The sequence below is a fragment of the Dipodomys spectabilis genome, unplaced genomic scaffold (genome assembly GCF_019054845.1).
Source record: "Dipodomys spectabilis isolate Male_0828 unplaced genomic scaffold, ASM1905484v1 ptg000526l, whole genome shotgun sequence".
Taxonomy (NCBI): domain Eukaryota; kingdom Metazoa; phylum Chordata; class Mammalia; order Rodentia; family Heteromyidae; genus Dipodomys; species Dipodomys spectabilis.
Genome location: NW_024871203.1, coordinates 1852632 through 1878872, shown reverse-complemented (window position 1 = coordinate 1878872; position 26241 = coordinate 1852632). Strand labels below are relative to the sequence as shown.

Below are 26241 nucleotides of genomic sequence, written 5' to 3'. Positions count from 1 at the left end.
GTGATTGGAGAGAGGGCAACTTAGGAAGGCTCACAGATTTTCCCACATACCACAGAATATTTTTAGTGCACAAAAATGAAAACTGTAGACATACACTGCCTTTCTTTTGAAAAGGTTCTAAAATTAGCAGTGTAATCATATAGCATTTGAATCTAGTGCAAATGATGCAAGAATATAGATTCTGACCTTAATGGATTACTTTAAATATTTTCAAATCGCTGTATTATAGGGAAAATGAAAAGTTCAAGAGCATCACATACTCCTGCTCCGAAAGTGAAAATCTCAAGAGAATCACGTACTCCTGTTCAGAAGTCAGAAGCTGAAAGCCAGGAACAACAAACAGCAAAACTAGAAAAGGCAAAGGCAAAACAAGAGTAAGTACCCATTTTAGCCTTTTGTCATTTCTACAACTGGACAATTTCCAAACTTACCCAAATCTACCCAGATAATTTCAAAAATGTGTTGTTGGGTAAGTTTAGAAAGATGTTTGTGCTTTAAAATGACCTTCAGCTGAGTGTGATGGTTTAAGCCTGTTAGCTACTTGAGAGACAAAATAGGATCTCTATTTGATGCCAGCCCAGGCATAAAAGTTAGTGAGATTTAACTAGGCACTGGTGGTTCACACCTGTAATCCTAGCTACTCAGGAGACAGATCAGAGGATTGCAGTTCAAACCCAGCCTGAGCAGGAAAGCCTTTGGGACTTTTTTTTGTGTGTGAAAATACTGTATAGAGGGGTTACAATTACATGGGCAAGATAATGAGTACATTTCTTATCAAGCATTGTAGCCTCCTCCTTTGTTTTGGGACTTTTATCTACAAGTAACTACCAAAAAGGTTGGAAGTAGACTTATAGTTCAAGTAGTAGAGCACTAGCTTTGAACAAAAGAAAACTCAAGGACAGCACCCAGGCCCTGAGTTCAAGCCTTAGGACACATGTGTGTGCTCACACACACACACACACACACACACACACACACACACATACACACATTTCAACTAGTGGTTGGGTGTAGCTGCACACAACACAGGAAAACACAAGTAGGAGGATCACAGCCTAGACCAGCCTGGGCAGAAAGCAATTCCCCCCACCTCAAAGTAACCAAGAAGACAAAGCTGGATATCAGTAGCTCACGTCTGTAATCCTAGCTACTCAGGAAGCTGAGATTTGGAGGAGTACATGCAGTTTGAAGTTAACATGGTCAGAAAGTCAGTGAGACTCGATATCCAACTAACCAAAAAGAAAAAAAAAGCCAGCTCACATGGTAGAGCAACCAAGTCATGCAAGAGCTCAGCATTCAAGTCATAATGCCAACACACACACACACACACACACACACACACACACACACACATGAGATAAAATGGGGCTGGAGGCATGTGGTCAAGTGGCAGATTGCCAACTTAAAAGCACAAAAGCCTAGTTCAATTCACAATGTCACAAAAAAAAAACCTTCAAGTTGAATAGCTATTCGAATTTTACTATTTTATAATTTACAAAGCACACTAACACACACATATTTGATCCTGCTACAATGTGTGGAACAGTTTTATTATTATCTATTCCTTGCATGCTGGTACTGGCGCTTCAGCTCAGGGCTTTGCACTTTTGAGTGGCTTTTTTTGCTCAAGGATAGCACTTTGAGCCACTTTGAGCCTGTGGCTTTCAGCCTCCTGAATATTAGGATTAGAGACTGGCACCCAGCCAAAGTGGAATAATTCTATGACCTGACCAAGATGAGCCTTATGTTTCTTTTTCCAGTCCTGGGCTTGAACTCTGGGCCTGGGCACTGTCTCTTGAGCTTTTGTGCTCAAGACTAGCACTTGACCCATAGCTCTACTTCTAGCTTTTCTTTGGTTAATTGGAAATAAGAGGCTTATGGACTTTCCTACATGACTGGCTTCAAACCGCAGTCCTCAGATCTCAGCCTCCTGAGTAGCTAGAATTACAGGTGTGAGCCACTGGCACCCAGCCAAGGAAGGAAGTTTTACCTTCTACATCATGCTTATCAGTTTGCAATAGAAAACTAGGCCTCTTATAACTTTGGTTATTGCACCTAGTATTTCATTACATTTGAACTAGACAGACACTGACTTTGGGGGGATGTTTGTTGTTGTTATTTGTTTTGTGCCTGTCCTCAGCTAGGATTCAGGGACTGGGCACTGACCCTAAGCTTCTTTTGCTCAAGGCTAGTGCTCTACCACTTGAGCCACAGCGCTACTTCTGACTTTTTTTTGTAGTTTTGTAGATGAAAATCTCACAGACTTTCCTGCCTGGGCTGGACTCAAACCCCTGAGTAGCTAGGAATACAGGCATGAGGCACCAACAGCAGGCTGGATAGTGTTAAGTACTAACTGCAATGAAATCATCTTAAGGCATAAATAATTTTGCCTATTAATGATACATTCATTATATATATGCTTTTTGATAAAGTTTTAGCCAGAAAATTTTAATACAAGGGAAATAGTCCTAAGTATTTTGTATCTCATTCTGACTAGATTCTGCAAATGACCTATTCCAACTAGCATATCCAAGTGTTCCTCATTAAGTCAGTCTGAGCATGGGAGATGGGGAAGTACAAGAGAAGGATGCAGAAATTGAAAGTTCTCCAAGATTTTAGAAAAATGATAAGTATGTAATATTAACTAACTTTTTCTTCTCATAATTATTAGAAAACTTTCAGCTCAAATAATACAGAGAAATTGGCTCACTTATTTGGACAAATCATTATTTCGACTTCTAAAACATACAATCTGTGCAGCGGTATGTATTTTTCTTTTTATTTTCTCTGGCAGACTTATTTTTAATTATATTTTTATTATCTTTAATCTCTGGCAGATTTAATTGCTTATCAAGCTGAAGGGTCTGTTCATTAAAGATAGAATAGCAAGCTATCTTTGTCTCTGCTATTTAGACATAATGATGTGTAAGGTTCTGGAATTGCTTCTTTTGTTAAGTCTAAATGCATATTTTTGAATTTATTTTTAATATGAATGATTGTTGCTTCTTTTTCTGAAATGTATATATTATTTTTTATTGTGCTGGTTCTAGGGTGTGAACTCAGGGCCTGAGTGCTCTCTCTGAGCCTTTTTTGCTCAAAGCTAGCACTCTACCACTTGAGCCATAGCTCTGCTTCCAGCTTTTGGATGGTTAATTGGAGGTAAGTGTCATGAACATTCCTGCCTGGGCTGGCTCAGATCTCAGCCTCCTGAATAGTTTGGGTTACAGACGTGAACCACTGTCACCTGACAGTTTCTTACTTTTGGTGTGTGTGTGTGTGTGTGTGTGTGTGTGTGTGTGTGTGTGTGTGTGTGTGTTTGTGTCTGTGTGTCTGTGTGTGTCTGTGTCTGTGTGTCTGTGTCTGTGTATCTGTGTCTGCGTTTGTGTGTGTGTGTGTATTTTTTTGTTGGTCATAGGACTTGAACTCAGGGCCTGGTTGCTGTCCATGAGCTCTTTTGCTCAAGGCTAATGCTATACCATGTTGAGGCACAGTTCCACTTCCAGTGTTGTTTCTTTGTTCTTTATTTTTGGAGTGAACTGGAAATAAGACTCTCACAGGGACTTTTCTGCATGGACTGGCTTTGGTGATCCTCAGATCTCAGTCTCCTGAGTAGCTAGGATTATAGGCTTGAGCCATCAGTACTGACTAGTTTCTCAGTTTTTTAATTTGATTACTTACTTGAAGATGTGAGACGGTGATCTTCCAACAATAAAAACCTCTAAATTAGGGGCTGGGGGAGTAACTAACTGGTAGCATTGTATGCTAAGTATGTATGAGGCTCTGGGTTCAGTCCTCTGCACTAGAAACATAAACAAAAACCCTCTGATTAAAAGTACTTTTATGCATATATGGGTATGTCAAAACAAAACTGCCTTGTACAACTAATTGATGCTAATATGAAAAAAGGACAGTATATTAAAATAAGTGGGCTGGGAATGTGGCTTAGTGGTAGAGTGCTTGCCTAGCATGCAGGAAGCCCTGGGTTTGATTCCTCAGTACCACATAAATAGAAAAGGCCGGAAGTGTAGAGTGCTAGCCTTGAGCAAAAGAAGCTCAGGGATAGTGTCCAGGTCCTGAGTTCAAGCCCCAGAACTGGCAAAAATAAATAAAAATCACAAAAAATAAAATAAAAATGCTCTTGCTTTCTGCCAACAATCCCATTTCTGTGAATGTATTCTATAATATATACAATTTCATTTTAACTTTAGTGTTACGGCAAGGAAGTTTGGCAGTGTTAAACCTCACAGAATTAATGTGACTCTGCAATAGAAAGATAACCAAGATAGGTTGTTAGTGAAAAAGATGTCAGAACAGTATAAAGAATATAATCCCAGTTGAGTAAATAACAAATCATGTAAAGGATTTATACTTAGGGGAGGAGTCTAACAGTGTAATTCCTTTGAACAACTAACATTTAACAACACCAATACCAGGAAGCTGGAACATGTTCTTCAAAAGGGATCATTAAGGGTGTCCACATGGATTTAAGGAAGAAGGGTGAGCAAATGGGACATTATATTCAATGTACATTATGTAAAACTTGAACTAAACAACTTGAAGGTAGGTATGGGATAGGGAAAGGTAGGGAGAATTATGAAAAAGGTGACATTAATCAAGATGCATTGTAGTCAACCTCACCTGTAGAATTGAAATCCCTTTGTACAGGTACTTAACAAAAAGAAATATTTTTAAAAAGAAAGGAGCTTTCTGGATTTCATGTCCACAGGTTTTTTTTGTTTTTTGGTTTTTTTTTTTGTCCGGTCGTGGGGCCTGAACTCTGGGCCTGGGTGCTGTCCCTCAGCTCTTCAGCTCAAGGCTAGCGCTCTACCACTTGAGCCACAGCGCCACTTCCGGCTTTTTTCTTTCTGCTTATGTGGTGCTGAGGAATCGAACCCAGGGCCTTGAGCATGCAAGGCAAGCACTCTACCACTGAGCCACCTTCCCAGCCCCTCCACAGGTTTTTTGGGTTTTTTTGTCTTTTCTTTTTTGGTACTGGGGATGGAACCCAGGACGTTGCACTTGCTAGGCAAGCGCTTTGCCACTGAGCTACATCCCAGCCCCACAGGTTTTTTTTTAATGTATATGATACCTTCCCTCAAAAACAACTCTAGCAATCCCAGCATAATATGAAGCCTTCCTTATATAATACTATATATTCCCCTAGTAAAATAATTCAGAATTCCAGTAACCACATTAGTATGATAGCCACAGTAAAATAATTTTTATTGGGCACTGGTAGCTCTTATAAAAGTCTTTTTCTTACCCATCCTGGCCCTTGAACTCAGGGCCTGGGCATTGTCCTTGAGCTTCTTTTGCCCAAGGCTAGCACTCTATCATTAGAGCCACAGCACCACTTCTGACTTTTTTCTTAGGAATCAAACCCAGGGCTTCATGTATGCTAGGCAAGCACTCTACCACTAAGCCACAATCCCAGTCATAAAGAGCCTTTTATTACACATCTTATGTGATTATCATGAGCATAAGGTTGACTATCATTGAGTGGGCATTCAAGAGTCTAATATCTAAGTTTCCCTTTTACTACCTTCATTCTGATGTGTAAATTACAAAAAACACCCTGCCTCAACCTTCTCCTTTGTAAAAAGGGTAATAGTATTCTAATACTATTACTGTTGTTATAATTAAATAAGATTATGAATGTTAAAGGGTGCTAAAAATCTAGTAACTCGCTGGGCACCAGTGGCTCACACCTGTAATCCTAGTTACTTAGGAGGCTGAGATTTGAGGGTCATGGTTCAAAGCCATCACAGTCCATGAGACTCTCATCGCCAATTGACCACCAAAAAGCCAGAAGTGAAGCTATAGCTCAAGTGGTGGAGTGCTAAAGTTGAGCACAAACTCTCAGGCATAGTACCCAGGCCCCAAGTTCAAGCCCCTGGACCAGCACCCAAAAAAAAAGTCTAGTAGGGCTGGGAATGTGGCTCAGTGGTAGAGTACTTGCCTTGCATGCATGAGGCCCTGGGTTTGATTGCTCAGCACCACATAAACAGAAAGAAAAATCAAGTAGCTTACAGTAGCCATCCTCATGTTAGAGTGATTCAGTCAACCTCAAATGATTGTTGTGCATCTAGTATATTTCAAGCACTGTACTAGACATTAGAACTATAGTGAAAGAAGAAAGAAACTATCCCTGCTTTCATGATGCTTAAAGTCTATAGTAGAGACACGGGCAAGTTTGTAAGTAATTACAGTAAATTGTAAAGTGTTGTCCTAGGGAGATAAAAATGCCTGTGGACAGATACTCAAATTTGAGGACCCAAAAAATTAATCGACTGATTCAAGCCTGCACTGATGATAAATGGAAGAGCCAAGATAGGAAACTACCTCTTCAGGGCTGGGAAGTTGGCTCAGTGGTAGAGCGCTTGCCTTGCATACCCGAGGCCCTAGGTTCGATTCCTCAGCACCACATAAGAAAAAAGCCGGAAGTGGCACTGTGGCTCAAGTGGTAGAGCACTAGCCTTGAGCTCAGGCCCAGAGTTCAGGTCCCACAACCGGACCCAAAAAAACAAACAAAGGAAACTACCTCTTCAGAATTCCAAGCCCAGGACAGTATTCTGAACACTTTGACACTCATCCTCTGTTATGTCAGCAAATTGGTCAGGACAGTATTTATTTTCTATTTATAGCTCTATCATCTATTTCAGGAATATTTTGCATCATATGAAATACTGAAGAAAGTGAGTCCTTTAGAGGCCCAACTTGTCAAAGATCCTAGCATGAAGTATAAAGTCAGATTCAGGTAATATATCTATGCTGATTTATTTATTCCAAGGAGCACATAGTGAATAAGAAGTCTTAGAAATTATTTTAAGTCCTCACAACTTCTCAGGATATAATTATAAAGTAAATGTGTTGTCTTTATTTACATCAGTTATGTGAAGAATCTAAGGCATGACACTGGCCAAAAGTTGCCATGAGAGAATGGGCATGGTTCACACTTGCAAGCCCAGCTACTTGAGAAGCGGAGGTTGGGAGGTTGGCAGTTTCATGACAGCCTCCCCAGCCCAGAGGAGGTGGGGAGTTAGCAAAAGAAAGTATGATGGGCTGGGAAGTTGGCTCAGTGGTAGAGCGCTTGCCTTGCATGCCTGAGGCCCTGGGTTCGATTCCTCAGCACCACATAAGCAAAAAGAAAAAAGCCGGAAGTGGTGCTGTGGCTTAAGTGGTAGGGCACTAGCCTTGAGCTGAAGAGCTGAGGGACAGTGCTCAGGCCCAGAGTTCAGGCCCCACAACCGGACAAAAAAAAAAAAAAAAGAAAGTATGATACTCTATCCAAAAAGCTAAAGCAGAAGCAATAAAGGAAGATGGGACTGACAACATGGCTTAAGTGGTAGAGTGCCTGCCTAGTAAGTATGAGGTACTGAGTTTAAAACCCAGTACCACATCAAAAATAACAAAGAAATAAAGTTGCCATGAGAGTAAGTCTCATCTCCCACTCTGTTTCTGGTCTGACATAGGTATGAGGATAGTTGTGAGCACACCAACGTGTAGGTCTTTTCATCCTGTGGGTTTTTTTTTTCTGGTTCCAGGCTTGAACTCAGTCTTGAGCAATGCCCCTGAGCTTTCTTTGTTTAAGGCTAGTACTCTACCACTTGAGCCACAGCTCTGCTTCTGGCTTTTGGGTAGTTAGTTGTAGATGAGAATCTCATGAACTTTCCTGCCAAGGCTGACTTTCAATCGTAATCCTCAGATCTCATCCTACTGAGTAGTTAGGATTACAGGTGTGAGCCACCACAGGCCTGGCTTCACTCTGCATTTTTACTTATGATTTTTGTACTAGTATTGGAACTTGAACTTAGGGCTTCTCACTCTCTCTTAGCCTTTTTGCTGAATGCTGATACTATGCCACTTGAGTTACAGCTCCACTTTTGACTTTTGGCTGGTTAATTGGGGATAAGAGTGTCTCAGATTTGTCTGCTCAGGCTGGCTTTGAACCAGGATCCTCAGCTCTTAGCTTCCTGAGTAGCTAGGATTACAAGTGTGAACCACCAGAAACTGGCTCATCACTGTATTTTTACATACTCTTGGCATATAGCTTTGGCTCTATATTTGAGAAATGGTATGAACTACCTTAAGTCCAAGGGGAAGAAATAATGAAACCCCCAAACTGATGGCATATAACTCATTTTTGTCTTTATTTCAGATTTAATGGTGAACATTTTCCACCCTACATAGTGTTTAAAATTTTTCTTCAGACTGATAGCTGTAAATGCAAGTATTTCAGCGGGAAAAACGTATTAATGGCGTCGAATGAGGTGATATTCCATGAAGTACATTTTATGTTAATTCAACTTCTTTTTTTGTTGGTTGTGGGGCTTGAACTCTGGGCCTGGGCGCTGTCCCTCAGCTCTTCAGCTCAAGACTACTTCTCTGCCACTTGAGCCACAGCGCCACTTCTGGTTTTTGAGTGGTTCATTGGAGATAAGAGTCTCACAGGGATACTTTTTTCTCATGGGGCTGGCTTCTAAGCACAATCCTCAGATCTCAGCCTCCCGAGTAGCTAGGATTATAGGCATGACACACTGGCACCCAGTCAAACCATACTTTTAGTAGCAAGGAGTTCTAGCAGAAGTTTAATTCCTTTAATCTTTAACCTAACTGTAATTGAGTTTAAAAGGTAGAAATTCTCCTATTTACTAACCCATACAGCAAAGGTTAGTTTTTTCCATGTCTGGAGTTGTAGCTCAGTGGTAGAGCACTTGCCTACCATGTTTATGGTCCTAGGTTGAATCCTTGTAATGCAAAAAAAAAAAAAAAAGCCTCTTCTGGATATATTTTACACAAAATGTTTGGCCAATGTGAAATCATGAGTTGTGACCTGTGTTCAGTGCTGAAGATTGTACGGCCTGGCAGTATCTGGTCCCATTCAACATAGCAGTATTTCGACCCTGAAGAGTATTAGAAAAGGAAAGGGGCTACTTTGCTCCATGTTCTCAAGCAATCAACTCTGGTTTGGACATGTATCAAATGAGCTGCATGTTTTCATAATGCAATGTACTGCTTCAAAAACATTAATAGTTCTTCATTATGTGGATTGATGGGATAGTATAAATTTAGCTTACATTTGAAGGATAAATTCATGCCACATTCATTTATGGAATAAACTAACAGTTGTCCCTATAAAATATCAGTTGTTTCTTTCCTGAGGTTGTATAATGGAGCATTTCCAGGAACTAAAATTCTCCTGGGTAATTCCAGCCCAACCTCTCCTGTGTCCAGGCTTGAGAAATTGAGAATCTTAGAGGCAGGAAATCACTGTGTGGACATTTGAACTCATTAGAATATTGTGTTATAACTTCATTAAATTTTTTATTTTGTTGGGGTTTTTTTGTTCCCTGGCCAGGAAACAGGCTTTTTTTCTTTAAATTCTGAAAGAACTGTTGGAAAATGATGGAACTAGCCCAGAGATTTACAAAGAAAATAGGTCATGATATATCACTCTTTTGGATTAATCATTAGTAATGGTTTGCTGTATATCCTCACTTTTCCCATAAAAATATCCACACATAAACTGGGCGCCAGTGGCTCATACCTGTAATCCTAGCTACTCAGGAGGCTGAGATCTGAGGATTGCGGTTCAAAGCTAACCCGGGCAGGAAAGTCCGTGAGACTCTTATCTCTAATAAACCACTAGAAAACTGGAAGTGGCACTGTGGCTCAAGCAGTAGAGTGCTCACCTTGAGCTGAAGAGCTCAGGGACAGCGCCCAAGCCCAGAGTTCAAGCCCTATGACCGACAAAAAAATATATATATCCACACATAGATTTTTTTTTTTTATTGTAAAGCTACTATACAGAGGGTTACAGTTACATGAGTGAGGTTATGAGTACACTTCCTCTTGAACATTGTTACCCCCTCCATTGTTTTCCCCCTACCATCCCCTCCCTCCCTCCCTTCCCCGAGGTTCTTTTTTTTTTTTTTGATTGTGATTAAATGATTACATAATTTCAAAGTCACAAGTTCATTCTAACTTCCCTGGAGCAAATTGTCTACCACAGTCTGTAATATATAACAGTGTTCACATGTTATATACCATATTTGTGATCAGCAGCATGAGGATATTTAGTAGTGGTTCAACCAGATGAGCGGGAGTTCTTTGTTTCTTAAGTCCTGTTTTGTCGTATCACCTAACCTTTTGGATTTAGCATCCACTTATGAGGGAGACCATGTACCGTTTGTCTCTTCGTTCTTGGCTTACCTCGCTCAACATGATTCCTTCTAGCTCCATCCATTTCCCTGCAAATGCCATTATTTTGTCATTTCTAATGGCTGCATAATATTCCATTGTGTATAGATACCACAATTTTTGGATCCATTCATCTGTGGTGGGGCACCTAGGTTGTTTCCATATCCTAGCTATTGCGAACAGTGCTGCAATAAACATGGAGGTGCACGTGTCCTTGTATATTGGTTCCTGTTGTTCAGGGTAGATGCCTAGAAGTGGTATGACTGGGTCGTAAGGGAGGTCAATCTTTAGCTTTCTAAGGACCCTCCAGACTGCTTTCCAAAGTGGTTGTATAAGTGTACATTCCCACCAGCAGTGTAATAGGGTTCCTCTTTCTCCACATCCCCTCCAGCATTTGTCGTTGGCTGATTTGTGGATGTGGGACATTCTGACTGGGGTAAGGTGGTATCTCAGGGTTGTCTTTATTTGCATTTCCTTCACCACCAGGGATGATGAACATTTCCTCATGTGTTTCTTTGCCATTTTTATTTCTTCATTTGAGAAGTCCCTCTTTAGTTCCCTTGCCCATTTAGTAATTGGTTTGTTAGGTTTGGGAGGGATTAGTTTCTTGAGTTCCCTGTATATACAGGATGTTAACCCCTTGTCTGATATATTGCTGGTAAATATTTTTTCCCAATTAGTTGGTTGTCTTTCTAGCTTAGTTGCGATAGATTTAGCTGTGCAGAAGCTTTTTATTTTAAGGTAGTCCCATTTGTCGAGTCTCTCTCCAACTTGTTGTGACCCTGGGACTCTGTTCAGGAAGTTCCTTCCTGTGCCTATTAGTTCAAGTGTCTCTCCTACTCTGTCCTGCAGTAGTTTCAGAGATTCAGGTTTAATGTTAAGGTCTTTAATCCATTTTGAGTTGATGTTGGTGCATGGTGATAGGCTGGGGTCCACTTTTAGTTTTCTGCATGTGGCTGCCCAGTTTTCCCAGCACCAGCGGTTGAAGAGGCTGTGTTTCTTCCATTGTATGTCTTTGGCTCCTTTGTCGAATATCAGCTGGCTGTAGGCCTGTGGATTTATATCTGGATCTTCTATTCTGTTCCATTGGTCTTCGGGTCTGTTTTTGTGCCAGTACCATGCTGTCTTTGTGATTATAGCTCTGTAGTAGAGTTTGAAGTTCGGCATGGATAGCCCTCCCATATTGTCTTTATCCCCTAGAATTGTTTTGGCTATTCTAGGTCTTTTGTTGTTCCATATAAATTTTTGGACTGTTTTCTGTATTTCAGTGATGTACGTCATTGGGATTTTAATAGGAATTGCATTGAATTTGTATATTAGTTTTGGAAGTATCACCATCTTTACTATATTAAGTCGGCCTATCCAGGAGCATGGGAGGTCTTTCCATTTCCTAGTGTCTTCTGCAATTTCTTTCTTTAACTTTTTATAGTTCTCATTAAATAGTTCTTTTACATCTTTGGTTAGGTTAATTCCTAAATATTTTATTTTTTGGGAGGTTATTGTGAATGGGGTTGCTCCCTTTATTTCCCTCTCTTCCTGTGCGTTATCAGTGTATAGGAAGGCAACTGATTTTTGTGGGTTTATTTTGTATCCTGCTATTTTGCCGAAGTGACTTATGATTTCTAAAAGTTTGGGGATGGAGTTTTTGGGATCGTGGAGGTATAGTATCATGTCGTCTGCAAAAAGGGATAGTTTCACTTCTTCTTTCCCTATGCGGATCCCTTTAATGTCTTTTTCTTGCCTTATTGCCCTGGCTAAGGGTTCTAGGACTATGTTGAAGAGGAGTGGAGACAGTGGACATCCTTGCCTTGTTCCTGTTTTTAGGAGGATTGGTTGTAGCTTTTCCCCATTAAGTATAATATTGGCTATTGGTCTGTCATAAATGGCTTTTATTGTTTTTAGAAATGTTCCTTCTATTCCTATTTTCTCCAGAGCTTTTAGCATGAATGAATGTTGAATTTTATCAAAGGCCTTTTCTGCATCTGTGGCGATAATCCACACATAGATTTTTTAAACTTTCTTTGTTCTTTTTTATTTTTGTGGTACTGGAGTTTGAACTCAAGCTCTTAAACTTGCTAAGCAGGCACTGTACACTTGAACCACACCATCAGGCCCCTTTTGCCTTGCTTTTTTTCCCAAACAGAGTCTTCCTTGCTTTAGGCCTAGGCCAGCATGGACAAGAATCCCCTTAAGAACAGAACCGACTTCTTGAATCCTACTCATGTTGACTAGTATCCTGGAATTCCCACTTAGATTTCACCCATTCTATTCTCCCAAGGCCCAGCTCTTCTTGCTCATTGGTTTCTATTTTCCTGAACCTCAGGATACACAGCAGATTTTTGACAAAGGACATCTTGGCATTGACAGAAAACTTTTTTCCAATACCCTCTCAAAATGGGCATGGTTTTCTTGAGCCAAGGGACTGGAACGGGCCATCACAGTTAAGGTGATATACAAACAAGAAAACTGGGTCTTGGTACGGGGTGTTGGTTTGCTGAGGAAGACAGTAGGAGTAACACACTATAATGATCTTTTCTAAGTAATCTCAGCTAAATAAAATGTAGTTACACCTAAAGAAAGTCTTAAAGTACGTCTTCTTATCTGTCCAGGGTACAAAGAACTGTGTTTTACCTTCAGTGTCACTATAGGGCTGGTTAATTGCAACCCACAGGAAATCAATTGTAAGAAAGCATAATGGAGAGATTTGCCAATATTATATTTCCTTATGATGTTTATTATATAAAGAAACGAATGAATTGGAAGGCAAAAATGATCTACGTATAGGAAGGTTCCCTCTCATATTTTCAGTAAACTGTTTCTATCCCTTCAATTTAGCACATTAGGATTATTGCACTGGCATACCTTCTTTTTATTTTCCATACATGTTTTCTCAGCTTTGGAATTTAGAAAGAAAAAAATGAAATCAGGAAGAGCTGCTGGTGGTCATGTCTACAATCATAGCTATTCAGGAAGCTGAGACCTAGAGGATCATGGTCTAAAGCCACCTCAGGCAGAAAAGTCTGAGAATAGGAGACACCATCTCCAATTAACTATCAAAAAGTCAAACTAAAGTGTCAATGGCTCACACCTGTAATCCTAGCTACCCAAGAGCCTGAGATCTGAGGATTGCAGTTCAAAGCCAACCCCAGCAGAAAAGCCCGTGAGACTCTTATATCCACCAAAGTAATAAAAAAAAAAAAAGAAAAAGAAAAAAAAACAGAAGTAGAGCTATAGCTGAAGTAGTAAAGCAGTAGCCTTGAGCAAAATGAAGCTCAGGAACAGTGCCCAGGCCTTGAGTTTAAGCAAGCCCCAGGACCAGAACAAAACAAAACAAAAAGTCACACTAGGGATGGAACTCAAGTGGTAGAATACAAGCCAAGCAAGTTTAGCAAATGACATGTCCTGGGTTCAAACTCCAGCACTTACCACGCTCTCCCCCACCCCACAAAAAAATAAATAATCAGGAAGATTCCAGATAACAAAAGTGAAAATTGGAGTAGAAAATATGTGCAGGCTAACTATTGTGATGTGTGCTAAGTAAAAGGAACATAAATTCTGGGTTTTGATCTTTGAAGCACTCTTTTACTTCCTCCCTATCAGAAGCACCATACTTTCACAAATAACACATTCTGAGATGCAAGGGGAAAGAGAAATTGGAACCAAAAGATATTTGTATTTTCTTCTTGAATTTCAGCCTCCTTCTACATAAGCAGACTCTTTGTGGACAGAAGCACAAACAGATAACATAAATGTGTTAGAAGAGTCAGCGTGTGCTTATAAATGTGGGGAATACTTAATCTCCCCCTCTCTTATGTTCAGTTCTCAGCACAAGGATAGGGAAACTAAGACTGGGTGCTAATAGATCGAGACAGCATTTGAGCCTCCTTATTTTCTGTCATTCTTTGGTCTCTGATCTCCCAGATGCTTTCCTTGAATAGAAACTGTTGACATTTGAGAAGAAAAGAAAAAAATCTTTTATCTGCTTCTCTTTGGTTGAGAATGAAGTCTGAAGGGGAGGGAGGCCTAAGCAACTTGAAACGTACATGTTTCCATTTGAGAACAATGTACTAACACAGAAAAGAGTCAGTCCTAGTATTATGTATTACTGCAGCTCCTAGGGCAACCTGCTTACTCACCAGATCAGTTTTCCTTGCATCGACAGTACAAATGAGGTTATAGGGTTTTTTTTTTCATCTTTTAAAGGGAAAGAACGTTTTAAAGGGAGAGAAATTGATTTTAAAAGCAAAACTGATCTGTTGAGGATTGTGAACTCTAATTCTCTAGCTGCATTTTAAAATTGTGCAACTAAAGCTATAGAAACAAATAGTAAGTAGGTTAAAAACACCTGTGCCAGGACGCTGGTGGCTCACACTTGTAATCCTAGCTTCTGAAGAGGCTGAGATCTGAGGATCATGGTTCAAAGCCAGTTAGGGCAGGAAAGCCTCCAACACACGCTAACCACTAAAAAGCCAGAAGTGGAGCTGTGGCTCAAGTGGTAGAATGCTAGCCTTGAGCACAAAAGTTCAGGGACAGTGGCCAGGCACCGAGTTCAAGTCCCGGGACCTGCACAAAAATAAATAAAAATCTCTATGCCATATGTGGTGATTCACTCCTATATCCTGGCTCCTCAAGATCCTGAGGTCAGGAGTATTGCAGTTTGAAACAAGACAGGCACAAAGTTTATGAGACTCGCCCTACCCCATCTCAACCAATAAATAGCTCAATGTGGTGGTGCACATCTGTTATCTCAGCTATGTGGGAATCATAAATAGAAGGCTGGGCCTGGCTAGGCCAGGCATATATGTGAAACCCTATTTGAAAAATAATTTGCTGGCCATAGTGGCTCAAGCCTGCCATCTTAGAGACTTAGGGGGTGATGAAAGATCATAGGTTGAGGCTAACCAGGACATAGAAGTTGTAACACTCCATTTCCATCAATGGCTAGGTATGGTGGTACATACCTGTTATACCAGCCACAGGGGAAACACAATAGCTAGTTGCCCTGGCATAGCTGTCATCCTCAGACCTGAGAATGAGCTGGTAAGATCAAAGCTTAGGCTGCCCCAAGCATACATCAAGACTTGAGCTTGAAAGTAACCAACACAAGGGTTATTTTCAAAGGAGGAGCTGGAGGGCTGGTTCAAATGGTAGAATGCGTGCTTAGCAAAACACTAAGCTCTAGTTCAAACCTCAGTATGGCTAAAAAAAATAAGCAGTCAAGTTTTGGTGGCTCATGCTTTTAATCCTAGATACTGAAAAGGCTGAGATCTGAGGATCATGGTTTAAAGCCAGCCCAAGTAGAAAAATCCATGAAAGGGGCTGGGAAGGTGGCTCAGTGGTAGAGCGCTTGCCTTGCATGCATGAGGCCCTGGGTTCGATTCCTCAGCACCACATAAACAAAAAGTAAAAAGCCAGAAGTGGCACTGAGGCTCAAGTGGTAGAGCGCTAGCCTTGAGCTGAAGAGCTGAGGGACAGAGCCCAGGCCCAGAGTTCAGGCCCTACGACTGGACCCAAAAAAAAAAAGAAAGAAAAAGAAAAATCCATGAAACTCTTCTCTCTAATTAACTACCAAAAAGCCAGAAGTAGAGCTGTGGTTCAAGTGATAGAGTGCTAGTCTTGAGCACAAAAGCTCAGAGATAGTGTCCAGGCCTTGAGTTCAATCCCCAGAATTGGCACAATAAAAATAGATACATACATACATACATACATACAAGATAGATAGATTTAACTTAAGGACAAAAGGCTGGACGAATGGCTCAGGATATATCGAGTGTGTGCTTTACATCTGATCAGAAAAAGTATTATACTACTATCTTCAACTGGATGCACTGGCTTATATTTGTAATTTCAGCTACTTGGGGAGGTAGGAATCAGGAGGATTATAGTTTAAGGCCAGCTAGGGAAAAAAGTAGCAAGGCTCCACAAAAAAGTCAGATGTGGTGATTCACTTCTGCACAGGTAGTTTAACTAGGAGACCTGCAGTCCAAGACCAGCCTGAGCAAAAAAGATAAGACAGTGCCTGAAAAAAAATAATATAGGGCTGAGAGCATGGTTCAAGTAATAGAATGCCTACCTTGAAAACATGAGGCCCTGAGTTCAAACCCTAATACTTCCAAAAGAGTGAAATATACCACCATTGTAAAATATGTGTTCCTATTTTCCTTATAGGGAATGTGCAGTGCTTACAATATGATGGGGAAAAAGAAATTTTATCAGCAGATTATGGAAGATGAACGTTATTACCAGAAGTTTAAAGTAACTGATCAAAAGGATATTGTCACCCAGAAAGATTATGTGCAAGTAAGTAATTTCAAGTTGCATACTTAGAAACAAAGGACAAAAATCTTCCTGACTTGATCCTCCAAGAAAAAAATCACACATCTCTCTCTCTGTCTCTCTGTCTCTCTCTTTCTGTCTCTGTCTGTCTGTCTGTCTCTCTTTTGCCAGTCCTCAAAGTGGTAGAGTGCTAACCTTGAGTAAAGAAGCTCAGTAACAGAGCCTAGGAAAAATAAAAAATAAAAGTAAAAATCTGCGTGGGATTAAAATAATAAGGATTTGACATAGTAAGGAAGTTTTCTTATTGTTTCAAAGCTTTCTGGTGTAACAGAATATGTCCAACTGCATTAGGCTTGAACAAATAGGAAAGAATTACCTGAATAGGTGGTTTCTGGGCTAGCTAATTCGGTAGCTTAAGATAACAGTGTTCTGAGTCAGCTTCTATGTAGGTTTATTGGTTTTTCTCACATGGCTACAAGATGACCATCACATCTTCAACTCCATTCAAAGACAAGAAGACAGGAACTTCTAGCATCTTGCTCTTTATCTTTTGTTCGTTTTGTTTTTCATCTTTTGTTCTGGTCTGTTTTTGTGCAGGTACTATGGCTTGAACTCAGGGCCTGGGCACTCTCCCTTAGCTTTTTTCACTCAAGGCTGACACCATCACTTGAGCCATAACTCCACTTCTAGCTTTTGGTGGTTAATTGGAAGAAAGAGGAGCTCATGAATGTTCCTGCCCTGATTGGCTGCTGGCTTTGAGCCACCATCTTCAGGTTCTCAGTCTCCTGAGTAGCTAGGATTCTACTGGCGTGAGCCAGTGGTGCCCAGCTGCATCTTGCTGTCTAGCTCAAGAAAGATAAAAGTTCCCAGAAGCCTCCAACAAATTTCTATTCAGGTCACATTATTTAGAACTGAATCATAGGCTCCTCTACACCAATCACTGATAAAGAGAAATGGCATCTCTTCCATGATTGATTTAGTACATTCATGATTTATGTGCTGGAGCTCTCCTTCCCTGAGTGTATTGTTATTCCATACCTGCCAAAAAAAAAAAGAGTCAAGACTCTAGGAGCAAGGGAAAAGTGGGAAATGGTTGCCGGGCATGATTGATTATGCATATCAGTCTGAGGGTGAGCAGATGGCAGCAGGGCCTGACAGCAAGTCACTGTGGCTTGAGAGTACACCGGATTACCACAGGGCTGATAGGCGATCACGAAGGGCTTTGGGGCTGTAATCAAGGATACATTTTCTTCTTTCTGCATTCAATGAGAAACGAGTGAAAAATTTTTTTAAAGCTGATAGAAACATTTACTAGAAGAGATATATGAGAGCCAAAGAGTAGTGAAGTGTTTGAAGAAATAAGATAATCAAGCTGGGCACTGATGGCTCCCTCCTAGAATCCTAGCCACACAGGAGGCTGAGATCTGAGAATTGTAGTTCAAAGCCAGCCCAGACAGAATTGTTCCCTTGACTCCATCTCCAGTTACCCAGCCAAAAAATTCTGGCCTGAAGGTGTGGCTGAAGTGGTAAAGTACCAGTTATGAGAGAAAAAAACAAGTGGGAGCTCAAGATCCTTGGTTCAAGACCCAGTACCAGCATTGAAATAGAAAGAGAGAGAGAATGAAAGAGAAAAAAGAGAAAGAAAAGAGAGAGAGAAAAAGAAAGAAAGAAAGAAAAGAAGGAAAGAAGGAAGGAAAGGAAGGTTGGAAGGTTAAATCTAAAGAATAAAGAAGTCCCTTTCACTTCAGTATAGAGAATGGATGAAATCAACAAGTCTTCCCCCTGTTTGAATTTAGGAGAATTGGTGGTTGCATGATCTATGGCTGTGAGTCTGAAGATACAAAAGATAAATAAAGTAAAAGCAATGAGCCTGAGTGACAGACTAAGAAGGAAACTAAAGGAAGATGACTTTTGTAGCTCCTAGGTTGTTGGTTTGCATTACTGGATGGATAACAGTGCTGAATCAGGACACTTAAACGGAATAGTAGCGGTGTGGTGGTGGTGGTGGTGGTGGTGGTGGTGGTGGTGGTGGTGGTAGCAGTAGTAGTAATCACAAATGTTTCTGTAACACTAACATCTTTTATTCTCATAAGAGGCAGGTGATGTCATTACTCTCATTTGGAAAGTTCTAAAGAAACAAGGGATCCCCAAATTCTGGCCTATCATAATGGCATATGTGCCCTTAGCTTTAACTCACTTGTTTCATTATACACCCACAAAATTAATGCAGTGCTTTAGAGACTCAAGTGTGTTTTCTTTTTCTTTTCTTTCTTTTTTAGAGAGACTTAACCTATGGGATTAGGAAATTGGACCTGGAAACAAATAGTGCTAAGGAGGCCAATTTGCTAAGGACAGGGGTCACATACTTGCAGATTGTGAATATGTCAAGAATTGATGTCTCCAAATAGACATGTTGGAAAAGAGAGATAAGATGATTATGGGTATTTCTGGAGCCCATGGATGAAATTGCTTTTAACTCTTAACACACAGTTTATCTCCATTAATCTTTGAGGTTGTAAATCATGTGAACCTTTATACAAATGAGAAAAAAAAATGAAGTTTAACAATGTCCAAAATCTTGCCCATGATCCCACAGTGAACAAATGGCAAAGCAGGTTGTTGATGGTCTGAGATGTTGACTCATTTTACTCTGGCACTGCTGAGAAATAAACTACACAAGCATTCTCAGTTTTGGTTTGGTTTGGTTTGGTTTGGTTTGGTGCTGGTCTGGGGCTTGAACTCAGGGCTTAGGCACCGCCCCTGTGCTCTTTTGCTCAAGGCTAGTGCTTTACTACTTGAGCCACAGCTCCACTTCCAGCTTTTTGGTGGTTAATTGGAGATAAGAGTCTCATGGATTTTCCTGGCCAGGCTAGCTTTAAACTTCGATCCTCAGAGCTCAGCCTCCTGAGTAGCTAGGATTATAGGTATGAGAATGCCACCAGTACCTGGCTGGCATTCTCACTTTGTACAGCACTGTGGGACTATAACAGTGACCATGCAAACTGAAATCAATCAAAGCACACATACTCAGCGGGGGAAAATTGTAATTGTGTCATGACTTGTAAACATTTTTGTCAACTCATTAAAGATAACTGGATTTGAGGGGCTGGGAAGATGGCTCAGTGGTACAGCGCTTACCTTGTATGCATGAGGCCCTGGGTTCAATTCCTCAGCACCACATAAGCAAAAAGAAAAAAGCTGGAAGTGGCTCTGTGGCTCAAGTGGTAGAGTGCTAGCCTTGATCTGAAGAGCTGAGGGACAGTGCCCAGGCCCAGAGTTCAGGCCCTACAACCGGACCCCAAAAAAATAAAATAAAGATAACTGGATTTGGTAGTGCATGCCTGTAATCCCAGCACTCAAGAGGCCAAAGTCAGAGGATTGTGAGCTCAAGGCCAGACCAGGATTTGTAGGGAATTTCAAGTCAGCCTTGGCTATATAGTGAGACCCTGCCTCAAAATATATATTTAGACTAAATTAAAAATAAACATTAAACCTTCTACTGCGTTATTAGTACATAAGCAAATGAAAGAAATCTCAACACATTTAGCACACTAAATATACTAAAGCCATCCATGTTGGGTGAATTGAATGCTATATGAATCTCAGTGAAGCTGGTGGCTGGGGGGGTGGGGGGGATGAACTGGGACTGAGGTTTAGTGGTAGAGTCCTTGCCCAGCATGAGTGAGGCCCTGAGTTTAACCCATAACCAGAAACAAAAGGTTGTGGGGGGAAAAATCAGCTTATAGATATGGAAAGAAACTTGAAGAATGCTTGCGTTCTTGTTTTTCTTCTGTAAGTTATAGTGGGGAACAAGCATTTCTCCCCCTATTCCTTGATGAATTGTCATATCCCTAAGTGTTACAAAATGCATTAGAGTTTCTTTCATGTGAAGTACTTTTTTTTTTTTTGCTAGTAACTAGAATTACAGGCATGGACCATCAGTGCCCAGTTTATGGGCTATAATATGTTTATACATTGAATGAACATATTCCTACATGCATAAACTAGGTGACCTGAATCCTGCATTCCTGTCGAGATCTAAGTTATAGACATAACTGAGATATTTAGTTGGTAGGAATTATAGAACTGTCCATAGAGTTCAGAGAAAAGACAAAGGAATATCTTTAAATGGAACCTTGGGAATTGTGTATGAAACCATTATAAAGTACACAAACCAATAATCCCCAAATTGTTTTTTTCCTATGCAGTATAATAGTCTTCTTGATGAAATCCCTGCCTCATCTGGTGGCAGGAATAACTACTGGCGAAGATTAACCCTTCAAAACATTCCCAAGGCAATGATGATGTATGACATACTTAATTATGTGGAGACTGGTGTCATCTCAGAGCGTTTACAGAAAAAAATGAAGTATCTGTTACAGAAACCACAGACAGAAGAGATGCGTCAGCAGCAGATGCAGGTGGTTTCTGGTATGAGGTAAAAGAAAACTGTCCTTGGTGTTACATTTTTCAAAGTGCTCACATTCTTCCGAAGCACTCACTAGTGATAACAATAAGGCCTATGTGGGAAAAGACAGTTGAGGCAGATTGCTTAAAATGTATGCAATCTCGGCTGGGCACCGGTGGCTCACGCCTGTAATCCTAACTACTCAGAAGGCTGAGATCTGAGGATGGAGGTTCAAAGCCAGCCTGGGCAGGAAAGTCTGTGAGACTCTTATCTCCAACTAATCACCAGAAAACTGGCAGTGGCGCTGTGGCTTAAGTGGTAGAGCGCTAGCCTTGAGCCGAAGAGCTCAGGGACAGCGCCCAGGCCCAGAATTCAGTCCCACAACTGACCAAAAAAAAAAAAAAAAAAAAGTATGCAATCTCACAAACAGAGCCCTTAAAAAAAGGTCAGTCAGTACCCAGGGAGATAACTTGTGCTACCAAATGAGCAATTCAGGATGGCTGGAGGCTGACAGCAAATAGAAAAACTGTTCAGGGATTGAGGGAAAATCTTTAGGTAGAACAGATAGTAGACAGAGTGCACATAGACATAGAGCCTTGGGTTGTTTTCTATCTAGAAATCACAACATTTTCATAACTTATACCTGAAACCTTAGCCATTCAGAAGGGCTGAGATCTAAGAACCCCAGTTCAAAGTTAGCCTGGGCGGACTCTTATTTCCAATTAAGCAGCAAACATTTATAAGTAGAGCTGTGGCTCAAGTGGTAGAGGGCTTGCCTCTAGCTAAAAGGCTCAGGGACAGTGCCCAAGTCCTGAGTACGGGCATAAAAGAGAGGAAGGGATGAACGAAGGCAGGGAGGTAAGGAGGGAGAGAGGAGAAAGAAATCAGTACTGGCACAAAAGAAAGAAAGGAAGGGACAAAAGGAAGGAGTTGTAGAGGGAAGAGAAAGAAATCACATTTTCAAATTTTGCATATTTGTAATGTATAGATTTTATAAATTTGTGATTTATAAATGTTATGAGTTCAATCAGTTATTGGCTCATTTTTCTTTTCTGTTTACACTTTGATTGGCATATGTTAATTGTTTTTTTTATTGTGAAAATACCGTACAGAGGGGTTACAATTACCTGGGCAAGGTAATGAGTACATTTCTTATCAAGCATTGTAGCCTCCTCCTTTGTTTCCCCTTCCCATCCCTTCCCATCCTCCCCCCGCACCCCCACCCAATCCTCCTGCCCCCCCCACACCAAAGTTGTAAAGTTCATTTTTGACATAACGACTTGTACATCTCATTGTTGCAGTGGGTCCACCTGTATCTCTATTTAAACGATTTGTTTTTTCCCTTCCCCTCCACAAATTATACCAACATCATATACAGTGAAAGCAGGGGTTATACCGTGGGGGAGGGACATACAAAGCAACACAGAAATCATCTTATAAATACGTTAGACACAATAGCAAGAAAGAAAACACATTTGCGTTCCTTATGACATATGTTAACTGTACAAAGGAGTTTCATTGTGCTATTTCATACATGCCCACCCTGATCAAACTTACCCCTCTATCACTCTCCTTTTAATTCCCTTCCCACTTCTTAAAACAATTTCAACACATGTCATTGTGCCATTTCATGCATGAGTATAAAGCACTTCAGCCATATTTGCTTTCCTTCCCCTCCCCACCCCTAGTGGTACCCAGCCCTCTCATAGATCCTGTGTTATATTGCTGCTATTCAATTGTGAGTGAATAGTAACTGTACAAAGGCTTTTCACTGTGGCATATCACACACGTGTATATTCTACCCTAGTCAGATTGACCCTCGCTATTGATCTCTCTTTCCTTCTTCTCCCTACCTCCCTATTATTCAACTACTTTTAAGTGGATGTGAGAGGCAGTGCAACCTGCAGAAAGCAAGCGCCATCCGGTACCGGGGTGGGGGAGGTGGTAAGGGTGGATGGGGTGTGGTTAGTAAGAGCCCTGGGTGCGGATGTTAATATTTATTTTCATAAATATAACTTAAAGGGCTCCCACTGCCTATGCAGCACAGAGCCAAGGGCCTTTTGCTTTTCTGCTGAAGTCTAATTACATTCTTGCTGTTCTGGCTCCCCTGGCCTAGGATAAATTGCTTATAAATTAAAGGGACAATTCCCTTCTTTATAGCATGTGAACCGATGCACGTTTTGAAGGTGTAGGTTGCAGCAAAATAGATATGTTTCGATCTGGAATAACCCAGGCAGACTGTGACTGCCAATTCCATTCCTGTTCCTTTCCATTAGTACGACTCTCATAGCCCATTTTATTTACAAATGAAGCTGGCTTTCTTAAGAACAAGCAATGATGAAAGAGAAAAGTACTTGGTAATTATTCTCGTATGCATATTTAAAATGAAAAAGACTCCTTTAGACCATGAAGAAGATACTGATGACCCGCTGTCAAGCAAATATGCTAGAGTTCTTGAAGAACAGAGATAAGAAGTACTGACCCAATAACATAATTTAACTCAGTTATTTTATGATATACGTTTGCCAGACAGATGGCCTGGTTTAGGGCTCAGTCTGTAATTGTAAAACAGATTTTTTTCTAACTCAAACATATAATCATCTAATATAGAACTTAATCCTTTTATCACCAAGGTCAAATAAATGATATAACTGTCTTTGCCACCATTTATAGCCCTGGGTTTCCAGCTATTTGGATTCATGTTACTGATTGTCCCAGAATGAGTCATGTAAGAACCAAATAAGCTAGACAGTCACACACAGTGAGACCAAAGGAGGAAATTCTTAGGGGAAGAACACAAGGGTGTGCCTCTGATCATATAAAATATTATTTATCAAAATGAACTCCAGGACATGGAAACAAGGGATTTTTTTTGTCTTGTTAGTTCGTTACCTGTCTTTGGGGGAAAAGGGGGCAGAGAAATGGAGGGACATGGGGTGAACCAACGCAGCAGTGCTACTCCCTAGACGTTATGTTGAAAATGAACTATATGAATTGTGGGCAGGGATGGGAGAAGAAAACTGGGAGAGAGCGAGAGAAGGGGTGACATAGTCCAAAAAGAAAGGTACTCCTTACCTGACTTATAAAATTGTAACCCCTGTGTATATCACCTTTCTTTTTTTTTTCTGCTTATGTGGTGCTGAGGAATCGAACCCAGAGCCTCATGCACGCAAGGCAAGCGCTCTACCACTGAGCCACCTTCCCAGCCCCACCTTTCTAATAACAATTCACAAAATTAATTTTATAAAAGAACCAAATAAGCCAGGTGCCATTGGATCACGCCTGTAATCCTAGCCATTCAGGAGAATGAGATTTGAGGTTCCAGGTTCAAAGCCAGCCCGGGCAGAAAAATCCATGAGGCTCTTATCTCCAATGAACCACCAGAAAACCGGAAGTGGCTCAAGTGGTAGAGTGCTAGCCGTGAGCTGTAGAGCTCAGGGACAGCGCCCAAGCCCACAGTTCAAGCACCACCACTGACAAAAAAAAAAATCATCAAGGTATTTTTGAATGCAGTTTTCATTTGGGATTTCCCACAAGCAAACCCTCTAGATAATGATTTGAGTTTGAGTATCTGGGATCCATTGGTGAGAAGGAGTCTGAGCAGCAAAACAGAAGGGAACACAGCCAAGTGTGTGTGTGTGTGTGTGTGTGTGTGTGTGTGTGTGTGTACCAGTATTAGGGCTTGAACTCAGGGCCTGAGCCCTGTCTCTTAGCTTATTTGCTCAAAGTTAGTGCTCTACCACTTGAGTCACAGCTCATCTTCCAGCTTTTTGGTGATTAACTGGAGATAAGAGTCTTAAAGACTTTCCTACCTAGGTTGGCTTTGAACCGTAGTCCTTAGATTTCAGCCTCTTGAGTAGCTAGAGTTACAAGCATGAGCCACCGGTACCTTGCATAAAAGATTTTTGATGTTAGTGTATGATATTAAAAAATAAGATTATAATGGCCATTACACAGTATTTTCCTGAAAAGCTTATTTTCAATTGATTCCAGGGTTTAGCTTTTTCATTATCATCTATATGCCTCAAGTGCCAGATAAAGAACAATGCCAACTCAAGCAGGAATGAGAACTTTAACCTAAAAGCTCACAAGCAATGTTGTTCAATGTATTGAGGTGTATGATATATTTGCTAGAGAGCATTTGATTTAATCCACTTTGGAACTTGCTTTCATGTCCGCTTTGTTGTGTGTACTTTCTTCCTGTCTTCTAGCTGCTCATCCTTGTCAAGAGTCTGTAGTTTATATCGTCCGTATCAGCAGCCAGCTGATGTGAAACTAACCACTCGTTATCCTAAACTGGCTCAAATGAGAGTTGACAAAATGAAAAAAGGTTATGTAAAGGATAAGGAAGCAAAGATGTATGCAAAGACTGTAAGTTTCACTTTCATTAAAGCCATTGTTTTGGACAATATGTTTAAATGCCTCTAATTCTATTTTCGTAAGTAGGGTTTTTCAAATCCACAAGTTCAAGGCCGAAACACCTTTGGTATACTATATACCTTTGATAGTACTCTAACACATATTTTTAAAAATTCTTAAAGGACCAGGTGTGTTAGCACATGACTATAATTTCTCAGCTACCTACTTGTGAGGATTTCAGTTTGAGGCCAGCCAGGACAAACTGTTAACAAACAAGCCAGGTATGGTGGCTTATACCTGTAATCCTGTCTATACAGGAGGCACAAAGTAGGAGGATCATGGTCCAAGGCCAGTGCTAGGTAAAAACACAAGACCCTATCTGAAAAATAACCATAAAAGTCAGGCACCAATGGCTCACAACTCTAATTCTACCTACTCAGGAGGCTAAGATCGGAGGATCAAGGTTTGAAGCCAGCCCAGGCAGGAAAGTCAGTGAGACCCTTCTCTCCAATTAACTACAAAATAGCCAGAAGTAAGCTGTGACTCAAGTGGTAGAACCCTTGCCTTGAGGAAAAGAAGCTTAGGGACAGTGCCCCCGCCCAGAGTTCAAGCCCAGGACTGGCAAAAAAAAAAAAAAAATGATGAGTTAATTAATTTTATTCAATTTTTACATTTTAACCAATATCTGAACAGGCCATACTTAGCCAAAATAGATACATACATATATATAGTAATATAAGCCAAATATAAAGCACTTTCTGCTTTTATTTATCATTCCACCTAGGAGCAAAAAACAGTCAAACCAAGTGAAAAACCAATAGTAATAGGAACGACAGTCTTCTCCACGCCATCTTTTGATATTGTGAAAGTTGAAAGATCCACTTCAGACGAATCAGAACAAGAAGAAAATAAGTTATTTAAGTGGTATCAAGACTTGAGTGTTCATCGGAGTTCATTATTGTAAGGTCCGCCCGGGGCCATGGCACCTCCCTGCTCCT

At 40.7% G+C, this 26241-nt stretch overlaps 1 protein-coding gene across 1 annotated transcript; it reads left to right on the top strand.

Moving 5' to 3' along the window:
- Nucleotides 1-234: 234 nt before the first annotated feature.
- CUNHXorf58 (chromosome unknown CXorf58 homolog) lies at nucleotides 235-26207 on the top strand. The gene is made up of 8 exons (XM_042670193.1): nucleotides 235-374; nucleotides 2672-2762; nucleotides 6663-6757; nucleotides 8159-8270; nucleotides 16369-16500; nucleotides 20685-20914; nucleotides 25096-25255; nucleotides 26028-26207. Exons 1-8 carry the CDS (start codon nucleotides 235-237, stop codon nucleotides 26205-26207), a joined length of 1140 nt encoding a protein of 379 aa, XP_042526127.1.
- Nucleotides 26208-26241: the final 34 nt, after the last annotated feature.

What these genes read in the sequence shown, in the direction of transcription:
- CUNHXorf58 (XM_042670193.1), top strand. Translation starts at nt 235, where the DNA reads ATGAAAAGTTCAAGAGCATCACATACTCCTGCTCCGAAAGTGAAAATC. An exon ending in AACATACAATCTGTGCAGCG is followed by an intron (nt 2,763 to 6,662) that starts GTATGTATTTTT and finishes CATCTATTTCAG; the next exon opens with GAATATTTTGCATCATATGA. An exon ending in CAGGTGGTTTCTGGTATGAG is followed by an intron (nt 20,915 to 25,095) that starts GTAAAAGAAAAC and finishes CCTGTCTTCTAG; the next exon opens with CTGCTCATCCTTGTCAAGAG.